General features: G+C 33.4%; 4 protein-coding genes across 4 annotated transcripts in view; all 4 read left to right on the top strand.

Moving 5' to 3' along the window:
• Positions 1 to 14,051, top strand: part of LOC111795414 (zinc finger protein 10-like) — a gene marked incomplete in the record, with an annotated part of 30,342 nt that overhangs the window by 11,211 nt on the left and 5,080 nt on the right.
• Positions 577 to 3,736, top strand: LOC111795415 (AP-2 complex subunit mu-like). The gene is made up of 6 exons (XM_023677828.1): positions 577 to 715; positions 1,463 to 1,553; positions 1,636 to 1,778; positions 2,320 to 2,434; positions 2,741 to 2,785; positions 3,224 to 3,736. Exons 1-6 carry the CDS (start codon positions 711 to 713, stop codon positions 3,302 to 3,304), a joined length of 480 nt encoding a protein of 159 aa, XP_023533596.1. The 5' UTR covers positions 577 to 710; the 3' UTR covers positions 3,305 to 3,736.
• Positions 4,850 to 10,687, top strand: LOC111795413 (AP-2 complex subunit mu-like). The gene is made up of 12 exons (XM_023677826.1): positions 4,850 to 5,048; positions 5,582 to 5,672; positions 5,882 to 5,976; positions 6,298 to 6,387; positions 6,461 to 6,509; positions 6,585 to 6,723; positions 7,550 to 7,666; positions 8,414 to 8,504; positions 8,587 to 8,729; positions 9,271 to 9,385; positions 9,692 to 9,736; positions 10,175 to 10,687. The coding sequence occupies exons 1-12, from the start codon at positions 4,878 to 4,880 to the stop codon at positions 10,253 to 10,255; spliced, it is 1,227 nt and encodes a 408-aa protein (XP_023533594.1). The 5' UTR covers positions 4,850 to 4,877; the 3' UTR covers positions 10,256 to 10,687.
• On the top strand, positions 11,081 to 13,559 carry LOC111795416. The gene is made up of 2 exons (XM_023677829.1): positions 11,081 to 11,493; positions 12,834 to 13,559. The coding sequence occupies exons 1-2, from the start codon at positions 11,263 to 11,265 to the stop codon at positions 13,071 to 13,073; spliced, it is 471 nt and encodes a 156-aa protein (XP_023533597.1). The 5' UTR covers positions 11,081 to 11,262; the 3' UTR covers positions 13,074 to 13,559.

The following is a 14,051-nucleotide window of genomic DNA, read 5'->3' on the forward strand; positions in this document are numbered from 1 at the left end:
TTTTGCTGAACATTCTAATGAGTTTTCTACTCCAAGAGTAGTTTTGAAATATTTATGAAAGATCAATGGTAATATTAAAAGATTTAAAAGAATAAAGGTATTTTTAAAAATAATTTAGCCCATTTTCTTCTTACTTTCTCTTTTTAATTATTTATTATTCTTTTAAGAGAAAAGACGCTTATACTCTAGATTTGATGTTATTTATTGATCGTGTATTTGTTGTATTCTGGTGAGTCAAGGACAAGGCAAAAGAAAAAAACTACTACGCTGTCTTGTGCAATTAATTCTTGCTATTTTCCTGAACTTCTTTAAGGAGCAAAATATAATTACAAGCAGTTGAGTGATTCCACTTTTCTCATTTTTTGAATTGTGGTGGTGAAGAATAATTTGGCTTAGGTCTTTCTTACATGTTTCCAACAGCTGAGAAGCACACATGGAATATCATAGAATTCAAGAAGGGATTTTGGTTTCACACGCTTCTTTATATTGTGATATTTCATTGGTCTAGAACTGTTACTATATTTTAGAGTTAATGAACCCCCGGTTATAATTTCATTTAAAAAGGTATTCATTTTTTGTTTTATGATTTATTTTGCAGTGGTAAAACAATTGAGCTTGATGATGTTACTTTTCATCAATGTGTAAATTTGACGAGGTTTAACTCAGAGAAGACAGTCAGCTTTGTACCACCCGATGGGGAATTTGAATTGATGAAGTAAGCTTGAATATCTTTATATTTAATTCTGTCTCCTCTGCTGTTTAAAGTTGAGATTCTTAATAGTTCAAGTTTTTTATTCTTTACTTAGCTTTTCCTTTTAATTTTTTTTGAACATCTAGCTTGCATTATCTTTAGTTATTACCATTATAGAGTATACTATCTTCATTTTTTTGAAGTATGGAGTTCTTTCACAGTAATGTTTATTGCTTCATCATGTCATGTTCAAGCATGTTATTAGTGTGTAAGTCACTTCTAAGGAATATAGTTCAATTGTTCTAAAAGGAGGTGAAAAACTCTTCTACTCTGTCTGTGTCGTCAAGTTGAAGAATTTCCTTGTTGATATCTGGACATCCATTTCTCTTATTATTTGATGTTGAATAGTTTTCCTTGATTGGCGCTCTTTTAGATTTCATACATTTTTGTACTTGATTGCTTTTGCACTTATTTTATGGTTATTATTATATTTGTTATCAGTATGTGAGTGTGGGAGTTATTAGTTGTGCCCATAAAGAACTTTTAGTGTGCATCTTGTACAAAAAAATTATCCGCCTTATATATTACCTCCTGCGGAGGGAAGGACAAAGGACCCCATCATATTTAAAGAAGGTTGGTAGGGGAAAAGGATTAATTTTTGTTTGGATGCATACTGAGAGTTTATTCGATTTTCATGTTTATTCTCTCATACATACAACAAATTTCTTCTCCTATTATCTAATATAATGTTCATATCTTCTTTTGATGCAGATATCGTATTACTGAGGGTGTTAATCTTCCATTTCGAGTACTCCCAACAATTAAGGAGCTTGGTAGGACACGTATGGAAGTTAATGTTAAGGTTTGTGGTTCTCTAAATTTCATTATCTTAATCATACCAAGTTCTATATTTCTTTTTAAGTCCATTCTTAACTGGCCTTCAGGTGAAGAGTGTCTTTGGTGCAAAAATGTTTGCTCTTGGCGTGGTCATTAAAGTTCCTGTTCCAAAACAGACAGCTAAAACTAATTTTCAAGTGACATCGGGTCGAGCCAAGTACAATGCCTCTATTGATTGCATTGTGTGGAAGTGAGTGTATTCTTTAGCTTTAAGTGTGCTCAGTGAATTTCTGGTTTTTTCTTCTGTCAAATACCTGTTCAAATCCTTGCACTTCGTAGATAGATATTTGTGCAGTTAATCATCTTTGTGATCCTTGACTATTCTCACGGGACATATTTTGGCCTTAGTTTCATAAGGTGTAATCTCCATTTCACATAGCTTTCCGGAATCATTTTTGTTTTACTTATCACGTGCTTGTTTAGTTGCTTCTTTTCTTTTTCATTATATATGCACTTCATACATGCATACTCTTATATTTGTGCAATTAGGTTGGATTTACATCGTCCTCTTCATATTATCTACAGTTGTTTTCGATAGATCCCAATTGATAGTCTTCAAATCTAGAATTCCACCTCTAAAATTAATTAAGAAACTCTACACTATGATATTTTAAGAGTGCTTCCCATTTTCTCACAAAATCTTAATCTTCTTTTGAATGAGTATATTATGTTGAGTCTCATGTTTAATGATTTGCAATTGTGGCTTAACTTTCTAATTGTGTTAACTATAGGATCAGAAAATTTCCTGGACAAACAGAACCAACCATGAGTGCAGAAATTGAGCTGATTTCTACAGTGACGGAAAGGAAACCTTGGACACGGCCACCAATTCAGATGGAGTTTCAGGTTCTCAATGATTTAACCCTAGCATACTATTTTAGAAATGATGCATAGATGGATTTATTTTCTAAAAATTTGAAAGGCAAAAAAGAAGAAACAACATTCTAAAATATTGTCATCTTAACAGTTTCATATATATATATATATATATATATATATATATATATCAAAGATTCTAAAACGCTACCACTGGGAGCGGTTTCCCATTTGAAACATGGTTCAGATGTTCCTGTGAATTAGGTTTTTAATTTCTCTTCTCTGTTTCATCATTATGTTGGTGGTGACATATTTATTTATTCTTTTGGGTATCAGGTTCCCATGTTCACCGCATCTGGTTTACGTGTCCGTTTCCTTAAGGTATTTGTTTTTTTTTTCTTTTACTACTCGGTAACAGAGCAGTCCATGCATGTGATGTACGATATGTATATAAATATAATGCATGATGCAACAATTTTGTGTATGGCATGATAATAGTCGGAAGAATGTTTCTTTTGAGCGGATCTGATAGAATCTTTAAAGGAATACTTGAGGTGGGACTCAAACACTAGACTGGCTTTTTAATTTGTCAGTCTCAATATCACTGGTGGGCATGCTAGATGTAATTTCTCACCATATGTTTATGTGAAATTGAATGACTAGTGTCTTTTTAGTATTATTGATAATCATATGAATAGGTTTACAGAAAATTAGTTATGTGAGTGGGTTTAAGACATGTCTGACCCGAAGTTTGATTACTAGAAAATTCTCAAGTAATATCTTCCCAAAATGAATCCTTATTCTCAAATTGTTCTTCAGGTGTGGGAGAAGAGTGGTTACAACACAGTTGAATGGGTTCGTTACATAACTAAAGCTGGATCATACGAGATCCGGTGTTAGAATTACAAAGATCTAGCCACGAAGTATAAAGAACGAAAAGAAATTGATTGGATGGACATAGAATGACCAAAACATTCTCGTCGACACCATCGTTATTCAAGACAATTAAGAGAAGGTTCATGGAGAGAGTGGGGGTGGTTTTTGATGGATCATTGGAGCATGTTAGTTGCTTTTGTTTTTGTTGTCCTACACCTTTGAGCATAGCTATTTGATGTTTATACTGTTAGAGCATATGTAAGCCAAACTTCTATATTCTTTTCTCCCTCCTTTCTGCTTATTTTTTCGTCATTAGAGAAACGAGATCATTCCTTGTGGCTGCCTTTCTGTTGTAATCAAGGCCTTGTAGTGAACACTCTTTGTTGGATGAATTTCTTTGATTGCTGGTTTGTGATCGACCTTGTGAATTTTATGATAATACTTCTTTCAAGATAATATTGTTACGAGTTGATGTTCTGAAATTGGTATTTTTTTTTTTAAAATTTATTTGAAAGAAAAGTCATTCTTGATTGATATATTATAGAGTATTATTTACTAGAACGTAAAAAATGATAGTATAATCGACATAGAGATAATTAGTGATAAAAATAAAAAATAATAATAGATAAATGATAAATATCTGTTATTGATAGACAAGAATAGAGACCATAGTGATTGGGTTGTAACTAGAAAAAAAAAATATATATTTATGAAAAAATATTTAAATAGATTAGTCATTTTTTTAAAAAAATTATCATATTTGAAAGCTATTTATTAAAAATTTCGAAAAAGTAGGTTATATATATATATTTTAAAAACAACAAAAATTGATATTGGCTTAAGCGCGGTTGCAGTTTACCGCGAGTGCCTAAGCAGCTACAAGGAGACGGATAATAAAAAGGAAATCTCCAACGATCCCAGAATTCAGAAATCAGATCATCAAATTCCGCTTTCTTTCTTTCTTTCTTTCTTTCTCACGCTCTCCATCTCTATCTGTGTTTGATTGTCTATTGGCTGAGTTTACAATGTAGTTGTCGATCGCTGGAAGAGTTGTTAGAACAATAGGAAATGTTGAGGTTCTGTATAATTGAGTTTTAGCTGATTAAACGGAATCATTTATAAGCGAATTTTAGATGATAGGTTTCCCTGGAAATCCCTCGGTGTGTGTTTGGTCTCAATATCGTAGTCATGGCTGGTACGAGGTTTATCTGCTTCATGGTTTATGATGAATTACATTATAACTTCACGTGGGAAACTCTTCTATCCGTGTTGATTATGTCATTTTGTCGTAGGTTTATTGAATGAACTCCGTAGAAAACCCCTTTTAGAAAAAGTATTATGTGATCCACGTACTGTATGAGATAGAAAGGATCTGTGGTAAGCCAAAATAACTGTTAAAGCTTTTGAAATTATGGTATTCAGTAATAATTTCAAAGATGTTTGGTTATTCTATTGTCTCTAACATCTATAGGAGAATATTGTCGCATGGATGGAATATTGCTTATTTAAGCTTACGGATGCAATTTTTATGCTCTGTTGAATATATGTTTCAATATGTTTTTCTTTTTTTACATTTATAAATTCTCTCAGGGGAAATATGGTGGATGCCTTCCGAACACATATAATGCAAACCAAAGAACTTGGCACTTGTCCTGTGCGGCAGATCGGTGGTTGCTCTTTCTTTTACATGAGAATTAGCAACGTATACATTGTGATTGTTGTTAGCAGCAATGCAAATGTAGCTTGTGCATTCAAGTTTGTTGTTGAGGTACTTAGCATCTTCCTTACGATTTTATGCTTTGGTGAAATATTATTTTCCAGAATATGAACTATTTTTGAGTTTATATTTAGCTGCCTTTTTAAAAATTTATTTAGCGTCCGCTTTTAGAATATAAACTATGAACTCTATTTTGCTCAAGTAGCTAAATTTCAATGAAAACAATTATAGCCAAATAATGAAGGGAACACACACACACACGCACAAATATATATATGTGTGCACGCGCGCGTGTGTATGCGTGTGAGAATGTACAGTTCATTGTCTACACTTGAACTGTGTTAACCCATTCTTTTTGTAATATGTAGCTCATGCTCATCAATCTAGATTGAATGCCCTTTATTTTTTACTGTCTGGATTAGCTTAGGGACCTCTCATCCCTAAGGCCTTTAGGCTGTGTTTTTCCTTTTTATGTTATTTAACGTGTGTTTCCCATAAAAAGAAAAGAAAAGAAAAAGAAAAAGAAAAAGAAAAAGAAGGAAACATATTATTTTTATGGAACTTATGATGGAGTTTGCTTACAGGCTGTTGCGCTGTTCAAATCTTATTTTGGTGGGGCTTTTGATGAAGATGCAATTCGAAACAATTTTGTTCTTATTTACGAGCTTTTGGATGGTATGTGATGCCTTGATGGTTATTTCCGTTCTTGCTTATTGTGGTTGAAGTGTTTAGCACGAACATTTACTGTCATCCATGCTACTTATATTCTCAAACATCTTGATGAACTAATTCTTGCTACACCTCTTTGTATTCTTACATTTTTCTCAATGAAAACTTAGACGCGTTTCTGTCATGAAATTTGATATCTCCCTTGCAATTGGCAGAAATAATGGATTTTGGTTATCCACAAAACCTCTCGCCTGAAATTCTGAAACTATATATCACTCAAGAAGGAGTTCGCTCACCATTCTCATCCAAGGTTAGCTAATATATACATATTCTCCAACAACCTAGCGGTATAAGCCAGATTTTGAGCATGTTAATGGTGCATAGCTGTAACTTTTCTGTATCTTACAATTTCTTTCTACATCCATCTCACCCTTAATAATTTTCTGTCCATTTGTATTTCTTAAGAGGATTAGTCATACACTGTAACATCGTGAAGTTTCTCTCAATCATTAAATCTTTCTCTTCTAGTTAAAGTAAAAATGTTGTTTTAAAGAGGAATAAATGTCTGTTTAAATTTGATGTTTTTTGATGTCTTTTTATTTTCCTTTTTTTGCACCCTATGGTAAAAAAGCCTGCAGATAAACCTGTCCCGAATGCAACTTTACAAGTTACAGGTGCTGTTGGTTGGCGAAGGGAAGGCCTTGTATATAAAAAGAATGAGGTGAATGATGATTCTTTCTTTTTTCCTTGCATGATTAGAGAAACGAACTGAATTCTGAACATTCTCTCTGCAGGTCTTTTTGGATATTGTTGAAAGTGTAAACCTTCTTATGTCTTCAAAAGGTAGATAATGGCTTTCAAAGTTCCTGAGTTATTACATACCTCTTGTGGAACCTTATAAACTGTTGGTGATTATAGGTAGTGTTTTGCGTTGTGATGTAACTGGGAAGATTCTTATGAAGTGCTTTCTTTCTGGAATGCCTGATTTAAAGTTGGGTTTAAATGATAAGATTGGCCTTGAGAAAGAGTCGCAGTTGAAGGCCCGTCCAACTAAAAGGTAATTTTTCATGGAAGACTTGAATGATACTCTACAACCATATGATTTATTGATTTATCTCAGCCGTCTAAGGCTACTTTTTTTTATTTATTTTTTATTTTTTATTTTTAAACTAGTTTATTTACTTAGCATCATTAACTCTTTCTGTTTCATCTAAAACAATGTGACAGTGACCAGAACGCTTGTTTGGATTAAGTCTAAAAGAATGACATTTGCATACATCGATTTTTTTGCTGAACATTCTAATGAGTTTTCTACTCCAAGAGTAGTTTTGAAATATTTATGAAAGATCAATGGTAATATTAAAAGATTTAAAAGAATAAAGGTATTTTTAAAAATAATTTAGCCCATTTTCTTCTTACTTTCTCTTTTTAATTATTTATTATTCTTTTAAGAGAAAAGACGCTTATACTCTAGATTTGATGTTATTTATTGATCGTGTATTTGTTGTATTCTGGTGAGTCAAGGACAAGGCAAAAGAAAAAAACTACTACGCTGTCTTGTGCAATTAATTCTTGCTATTTTCCTGAACTTCTTTAAGGAGCAAAATATAATTACAAGCAGTTGAGTGATTCCACTTTTCTCATTTTTTGAATTGTGGTGGTGAAGAATAATTTGGCTTAGGTCTTTCTTACATGTTTCCAACAGCTGAGAAGCACACATGGAATATCATAGAATTCAAGAAGGGATTTTGGTTTCACACGCTTCTTTATATTGTGATATTTCATTGGTCTAGAACTGTTACTATATTTTAGAGTTAATGAACCCCCGGTTATAATTTCATTTAAAAAGGTATTCATTTTTTGTTTTATGATTTATTTTGCAGTGGTAAAACAATTGAGCTTGATGATGTTACTTTTCATCAATGTGTAAATTTGACGAGGTTTAACTCAGAGAAGACAGTCAGCTTTGTACCACCCGATGGGGAATTTGAATTGATGAAGTAAGCTTGAATATCTTTATATTTAATTCTGTCTCCTCTGCTGTTTAAAGTTGAGATTCTTAATAGTTCAAGTTTTTTATTCTTTACTTAGCTTTTCCTTTTAATTTTTTTTGAACATCTAGCTTGCATTATCTTTAGTTATTACCATTATAGAGTATACTATCTTCATTTTTTTGAAGTATGGAGTTCTTTCACAGTAATGTTTATTGCTTCATCATGTCATGTTCAAGCATGTTATTAGTGTGTAAGTCACTTCTAAGGAATATAGTTCAATTGTTCTAAAAGGAGGTGAAAAACTCTTCTACTCTGTCTGTGTCGTCAAGTTGAAGAATTTCCTTGTTGATATCTGGACATCCATTTCTCTTATTATTTGATGTTGAATAGTTTTCCTTGATTGGCGCTCTTTTAGATTTCATACATTTTTGTACTTGATTGCTTTTGCACTTATTTTATGGTTATTATTATATTTGTTATCAGTATGTGAGTGTGGGAGTTATTAGTTGTGCCCATAAAGAACTTTTAGTGTGCATCTTGTACAAAAAAATTATCCGCCTTATATATTACCTCCTGCGGAGGGAAGGACAAAGGACCCCATCATATTTAAAGAAGGTTGGTAGGGGAAAAGGATTAATTTTTGTTTGGATGCATACTGAGAGTTTATTCGATTTTCATGTTTATTCTCTCATACATACAACAAATTTCTTCTCCTATTATCTAATATAATGTTCATATCTTCTTTTGATGCAGATATCGTATTACTGAGGGTGTTAATCTTCCATTTCGAGTACTCCCAACAATTAAGGAGCTTGGTAGGACACGTATGGAAGTTAATGTTAAGGTTTGTGGTTCTCTAAATTTCATTATCTTAATCATACCAAGTTCTATATTTCTTTTTAAGTCCATTCTTAACTGGCCTTCAGGTGAAGAGTGTCTTTGGTGCAAAAATGTTTGCTCTTGGCGTGGTCATTAAAGTTCCTGTTCCAAAACAGACAGCTAAAACTAATTTTCAAGTGACATCGGGTCGAGCCAAGTACAATGCCTCTATTGATTGCATTGTGTGGAAGTGAGTGTATTCTTTAGCTTTAAGTGTGCTCAGTGAATTTCTGGTTTTTTCTTCTGTCAAATACCTGTTCAAATCCTTGCACTTCGTAGATAGATATTTGTGCAGTTAATCATCTTTGTGATCCTTGACTATTCTCACGGGACATATTTTGGCCTTAGTTTCATAAGGTGTAATCTCCATTTCACATAGCTTTCCGGAATCATTTTTGTTTTACTTATCACGTGCTTGTTTAGTTGCTTCTTTTCTTTTTCATTATATATGCACTTCATACATGCATACTCTTATATTTGTGCAATTAGGTTGGATTTACATCGTCCTCTTCATATTATCTACAGTTGTTTTCGATAGATCCCAATTGATAGTCTTCAAATCTAGAATTCCACCTCTAAAATTAATTAAGAAACTCTACACTATGATATTTTAAGAGTGCTTCCCATTTTCTCACAAAATCTTAATCTTCTTTTGAATGAGTATATTATGTTGAGTCTCATGTTTAATGATTTGCAATTGTGGCTTAACTTTCTAATTGTGTTAACTATAGGATCAGAAAATTTCCTGGACAAACAGAACCAACCATGAGTGCAGAAATTGAGCTGATTTCTACAGTGACGGAAAGGAAACCTTGGACACGGCCACCAATTCAGATGGAGTTTCAGGTTCTCAATGATTTAACCCTAGCATACTATTTTAGAAATGATGCATAGATGGATTTATTTTCTAAAAATTTGAAAGGCAAAAAAGAAGAAACAACATTCTAAAATATTGTCATCTTAACAGTTTCATATATATATATATATATATATATATATATATATATCAAAGATTCTAAAACGCTACCACTGGGAGCGGTTTCCCATTTGAAACATGGTTCAGATGTTCCTGTGAATTAGGTTTTTAATTTCTCTTCTCTGTTTCATCATTATGTTGGTGGTGACATATTTATTTATTCTTTTGGGTATCAGGTTCCCATGTTCACCGCATCTGGTTTACGTGTCCGTTTCCTTAAGGTATTTGTTTTTTTTTTCTTTTACTACTCGGTAACAGAGCAGTCCATGCATGTGATGTACGATATGTATATAAATATAATGCATGATGCAACAATTTTGTGTATGGCATGATAATAGTCGGAAGAATGTTTCTTTTGAGCGGATCTGATAGAATCTTTAAAGGAATACTTGAGGTGGGACTCAAACACTAGACTGGCTTTTTAATTTGTCAGTCTCAATATCACTGGTGGGCATGCTAGATGTAATTTCTCACCATATGTTTATGTGAAATTGAATGACTAGTGTCTTTTTAGTATTATTGATAATCATATGAATAGGTTTACAGAAAATTAGTTATGTGAGTGGGTTTAAGACATGTCTGACCCGAAGTTTGATTACTAGAAAATTCTCAAGTAATATCTTCCCAAAATGAATCCTTATTCTCAAATTGTTCTTCAGGTGTGGGAGAAGAGTGGTTACAACACAGTTGAATGGGTTCGTTACATAACTAAAGCTGGATCATACGAGATCCGGTGTTAGAATTACAAAGATCTAGCCACGAAGTATAAAGAACGAAAAGAAATTGATTGGATGGACATAGAATGACCAAAACATTCTCGTCGACACCATCGTTATTCAAGACAATTAAGAGAAGGTTCATGGAGAGAGTGGGGGTGGTTTTTGATGGATCATTGGAGCATGTTAGTTGCTTTTGTTTTTGTTGTCCTACACCTTTGAGCATAGCTATTTGATGTTTATACTGTTAGAGCATATGTAAGCCAAACTTCTATATTCTTTTCTCCCTCCTTTCTGCTTATTTTTTCGTCATTAGAGAAACGAGATCATTCCTTGTGGCTGCCTTTCTGTTGTAATCAAGGCCTTGTAGTGAACACTCTTTGTTGGATGAATTTCTTTGATTGCTGGTTTGTGATCGACCTTGTGAATTTTATGATAATACTTCTTTCAAGATAATATTGTTACGAGTTGATGTTCTGAAATTGGTATTTTTTTTTTTAAAATTTATTTGAAAGAAAAGTCATTCTTGATTGATATATTATAGAGTATTATTTACTAGAACGTAAAAAATGATAGTATAATCGACATAGAGATAATTAGTGATAAAAATAAAAAATAATAATAGATAAATGATAAATATCTGTTATTGATAGACAAGAATAGAGACCATAGTGATTGGGTTGTAACTAGAAAAAAAAAATATATATTTATGAAAAAATATTTAAATAGATTAGTCATTTTTTTAAAAAAATTATCATATTTGAAAGCTATTTATTAAAAATTTCGAAAAAGTAGGTTATATATATATATTTTAAAAACAACAAAAATTGATATTGGCTTAAGCGCGGTTGCAGTTTACCGCGAGTGCCTAAGCAGCTACAAGGAGACGGATAATAAAAAGGAAATCTCCAACGATCCCAGAATTCAGAAATCAGATCATCAAATTCCGCTTTCTTTCTTTCTTTCTTTCTTTCTCACGCTCTCCATCTCTATCTGTGATTCGATCAGTTCGATCGTTGCAGTGTCTGGAGATGCGGTTCTTGAGGAAGATTGCAGGATTTCTAGGGTTTTCCAAGGATGATGCTCACGACGTCAAGCACGAAGACGAAGAAGTTGAGTCCGGTAATCAGGCTCCCAAACGTGTCCATATGCAGGAAACTGGTCCTCGGAGGGGTTTCAGCGTCCCTGTCCAGGTCGCTGTCAATGTTCCTCAACCCGGCCCTATTCTTGTTCCTTCTAGTTCAGGCGATGGTGGAGTTCAGGTTCGTTCTATAATCTGTTTTGTTATCTTTTAATTTTCGAATGTTTGCTGGATTGTTTGTGTTTTCCTGTGTTTCAGAATAAATTCGGTAATTTTTCTCTACGGTGAGTCTATGGTCAAAGTGAGCGAGATTTTTTTTACATAGTTTCGCCGAAAATCTGTTATCGTCGTTCGAACTAGGTCAATGAGAGTTTCAAATTTTCTGCTGCTTCCAATACCACGTCGATTATTGGATTTCCTGGTTTTGTCGGTGGATGCCAATTATATTTTCTTCTGCAAAAGGTTTCGTACTTTTGTATATGTTAGCTCAGGCTATCTGTAGCCATAACTTCTTTTCGAAATTGCTTTCTTTTGGCATTTATGAAGTTTTTCTGGCAACCTCGTCATAATAAATGCTTGTCAACTGTATTTAATCTTCGCCATTATTTTGTTCAACTAATTCCTCCCTTATAAATGCTTGTCAACTGTAAAAAAAACTTATGATTGTCTTGCTAATGAAGGCGCGGGTGATTGAATATGATAGATCTATGTGTTGTTTCTATGAATACCATGCAGATAAGAGGCAAAAGCAACAATAGAGGGTAAATAGAATTGAACTAGGAAGAGATAAACGTAAGCAAGTAATTTCCGTTTCCGTTTTATTGATTTTGAGTCTCATATGATAGTATCTGTGTTCAAATGGGCTGCATTAAATGTTAAATAGACGCCAAATCCTACACGGACTGTCTACAAGGGCATTGGTGACTAAGAAACCCACTTTCCGTAGAAATTAGAACCTAAAGCCACTTCTAGCTATAAGAAGACTTCCAGTTATACACATCTACGTTCTAACCAAGCTGAAACTGGAAAAAGAGAAAACTAAAACCATAGCCAACCAAAATGATTTCCAGAGTAGTTCCTAAAACCGAGAAACCTTTTGATGCAAAATTAAGGTTTAGGCTATTCCTTCTCTATCCACCAAAGTGATTTGCCAATTGAAATCATCACCTTATCCATCTGTATGGTTATATGTTTGCACGGTCCTACATGTCATGTTGTAAGTTGGGTGAGTTCCTCCTCTAAGAATTTGCTAGTACAAGAAGTAGGGTACTGAGGGATATCATCTGAATGAGGCCTCAACTCTGCTTCGTTTGGCTAGTATGAATTGCACTGTTCTCATGATGATCTCCAGTCATTACATGGTTTCTAATATTTGCAAGCTTTCCTTCTTCTTGTAATCATTCATTGGTACAAGGACTTGTTTATGGTGAAAGTGTAGTGATGATTTTTGTCATTTGCAAGGTTGCAATGATGACATGTTGCATGTGTGTTAATTTTTGCCATATATTTCCTTTAAATCAGGGTTTGACGTGGTATGCCAAACGTCTTCGGGTTGATGAAGATGGAGATGTAGCTGAACAGTTCCTCGACGAGGTCTTACCTGAGATGCCAACCAGTACTACTACAGACCATCACAAGCCATATCCACGGTTTCAGATAAACAATAGAAATAGAGTAGCTAAAGTAAAGAACCAGGTTATATTGCAGGAGGGTAAACTCCAACAGTGTATTGAACATCAAGGTAGATTGCTATTGGTATGAAGGGGAAAGACAAAGAAAACCTGAGAAATGATCCCTTCAGCCAATGGTGTTCCAGGTTTAGTTTATTAGTTTATTACACATGGTGGTCATTTCGTGAGGATGATCTACCTCATTTCGTTACAAAAAAAACTTCCCTATTCCCTCGAGAGTACCGAAGGTTGCATCAATTATGTTAAGTGGGCCTTACATTAGAAGCTTTGGTATTAGCACGGTTCTTTCTTAAGTGTTACAATCGAACTGCTGATCATTGAACATATGTTGTGACGCCCAACAGATGGGAGATAAGTAGAACACAGGAATAGGCACTGACTCCTTCTTCTTCTTCTTCTTCAATTGTGATAGGGTTGCATTTACAGACTCCTCTCTGTATTAGGTGTATAAGTTGAGTGATTGATGTTTTTTAGTATAGTCAGCGAAGATGATTGTGAATCTATGGATGTGATGAAAATAAACTTAAAATGGACAAGAATGTNTTTTTTTTTTTTTTTTTACCATTTAAAGTTAATGATTTGATTCGACTTTAATTTTTATTGTGTGTTATTGGTTTTCTTGATACTCAGTGTACTACATTGTAGCTTGTACCAGTCATTTGGGTGTGCATAAATTAAGTAGTATATATATATATATTTTTTTTTAAAAAAACTTTATTTTAATTAAAATTTATATTTTTAATAAAGCTTAAGATTAGTTCTTGATATTTTTTCCATAAAAAAATGATCTCTATTAAAATTTAAATAAATAGAGAAAAATAATTATTCGATAATGAAAGTCAACTAAATGTACGGTTAATACAGTTGCTACAAATTATTGGAATAGAATCTGTAACACCATATACCTGCTTCCTCTTTCCTCTTCAATTTTCCGATTACGTTATCCATCACTACACCTTCACACAACTCGCCGGTGCGTCGAAAATTCAGCCTTACCTATGGACGTTATTCTTCCCTGCACTTCCTTCCGTTCCGTAAATCTCAAGCC

The sequence above is a fragment of the Cucurbita pepo genome, chromosome LG05 (assembly GCF_002806865.2).
Source record: "Cucurbita pepo subsp. pepo cultivar mu-cu-16 chromosome LG05, ASM280686v2, whole genome shotgun sequence".
NCBI lineage: Eukaryota > Viridiplantae > Streptophyta > Magnoliopsida > Cucurbitales > Cucurbitaceae > Cucurbita > Cucurbita pepo.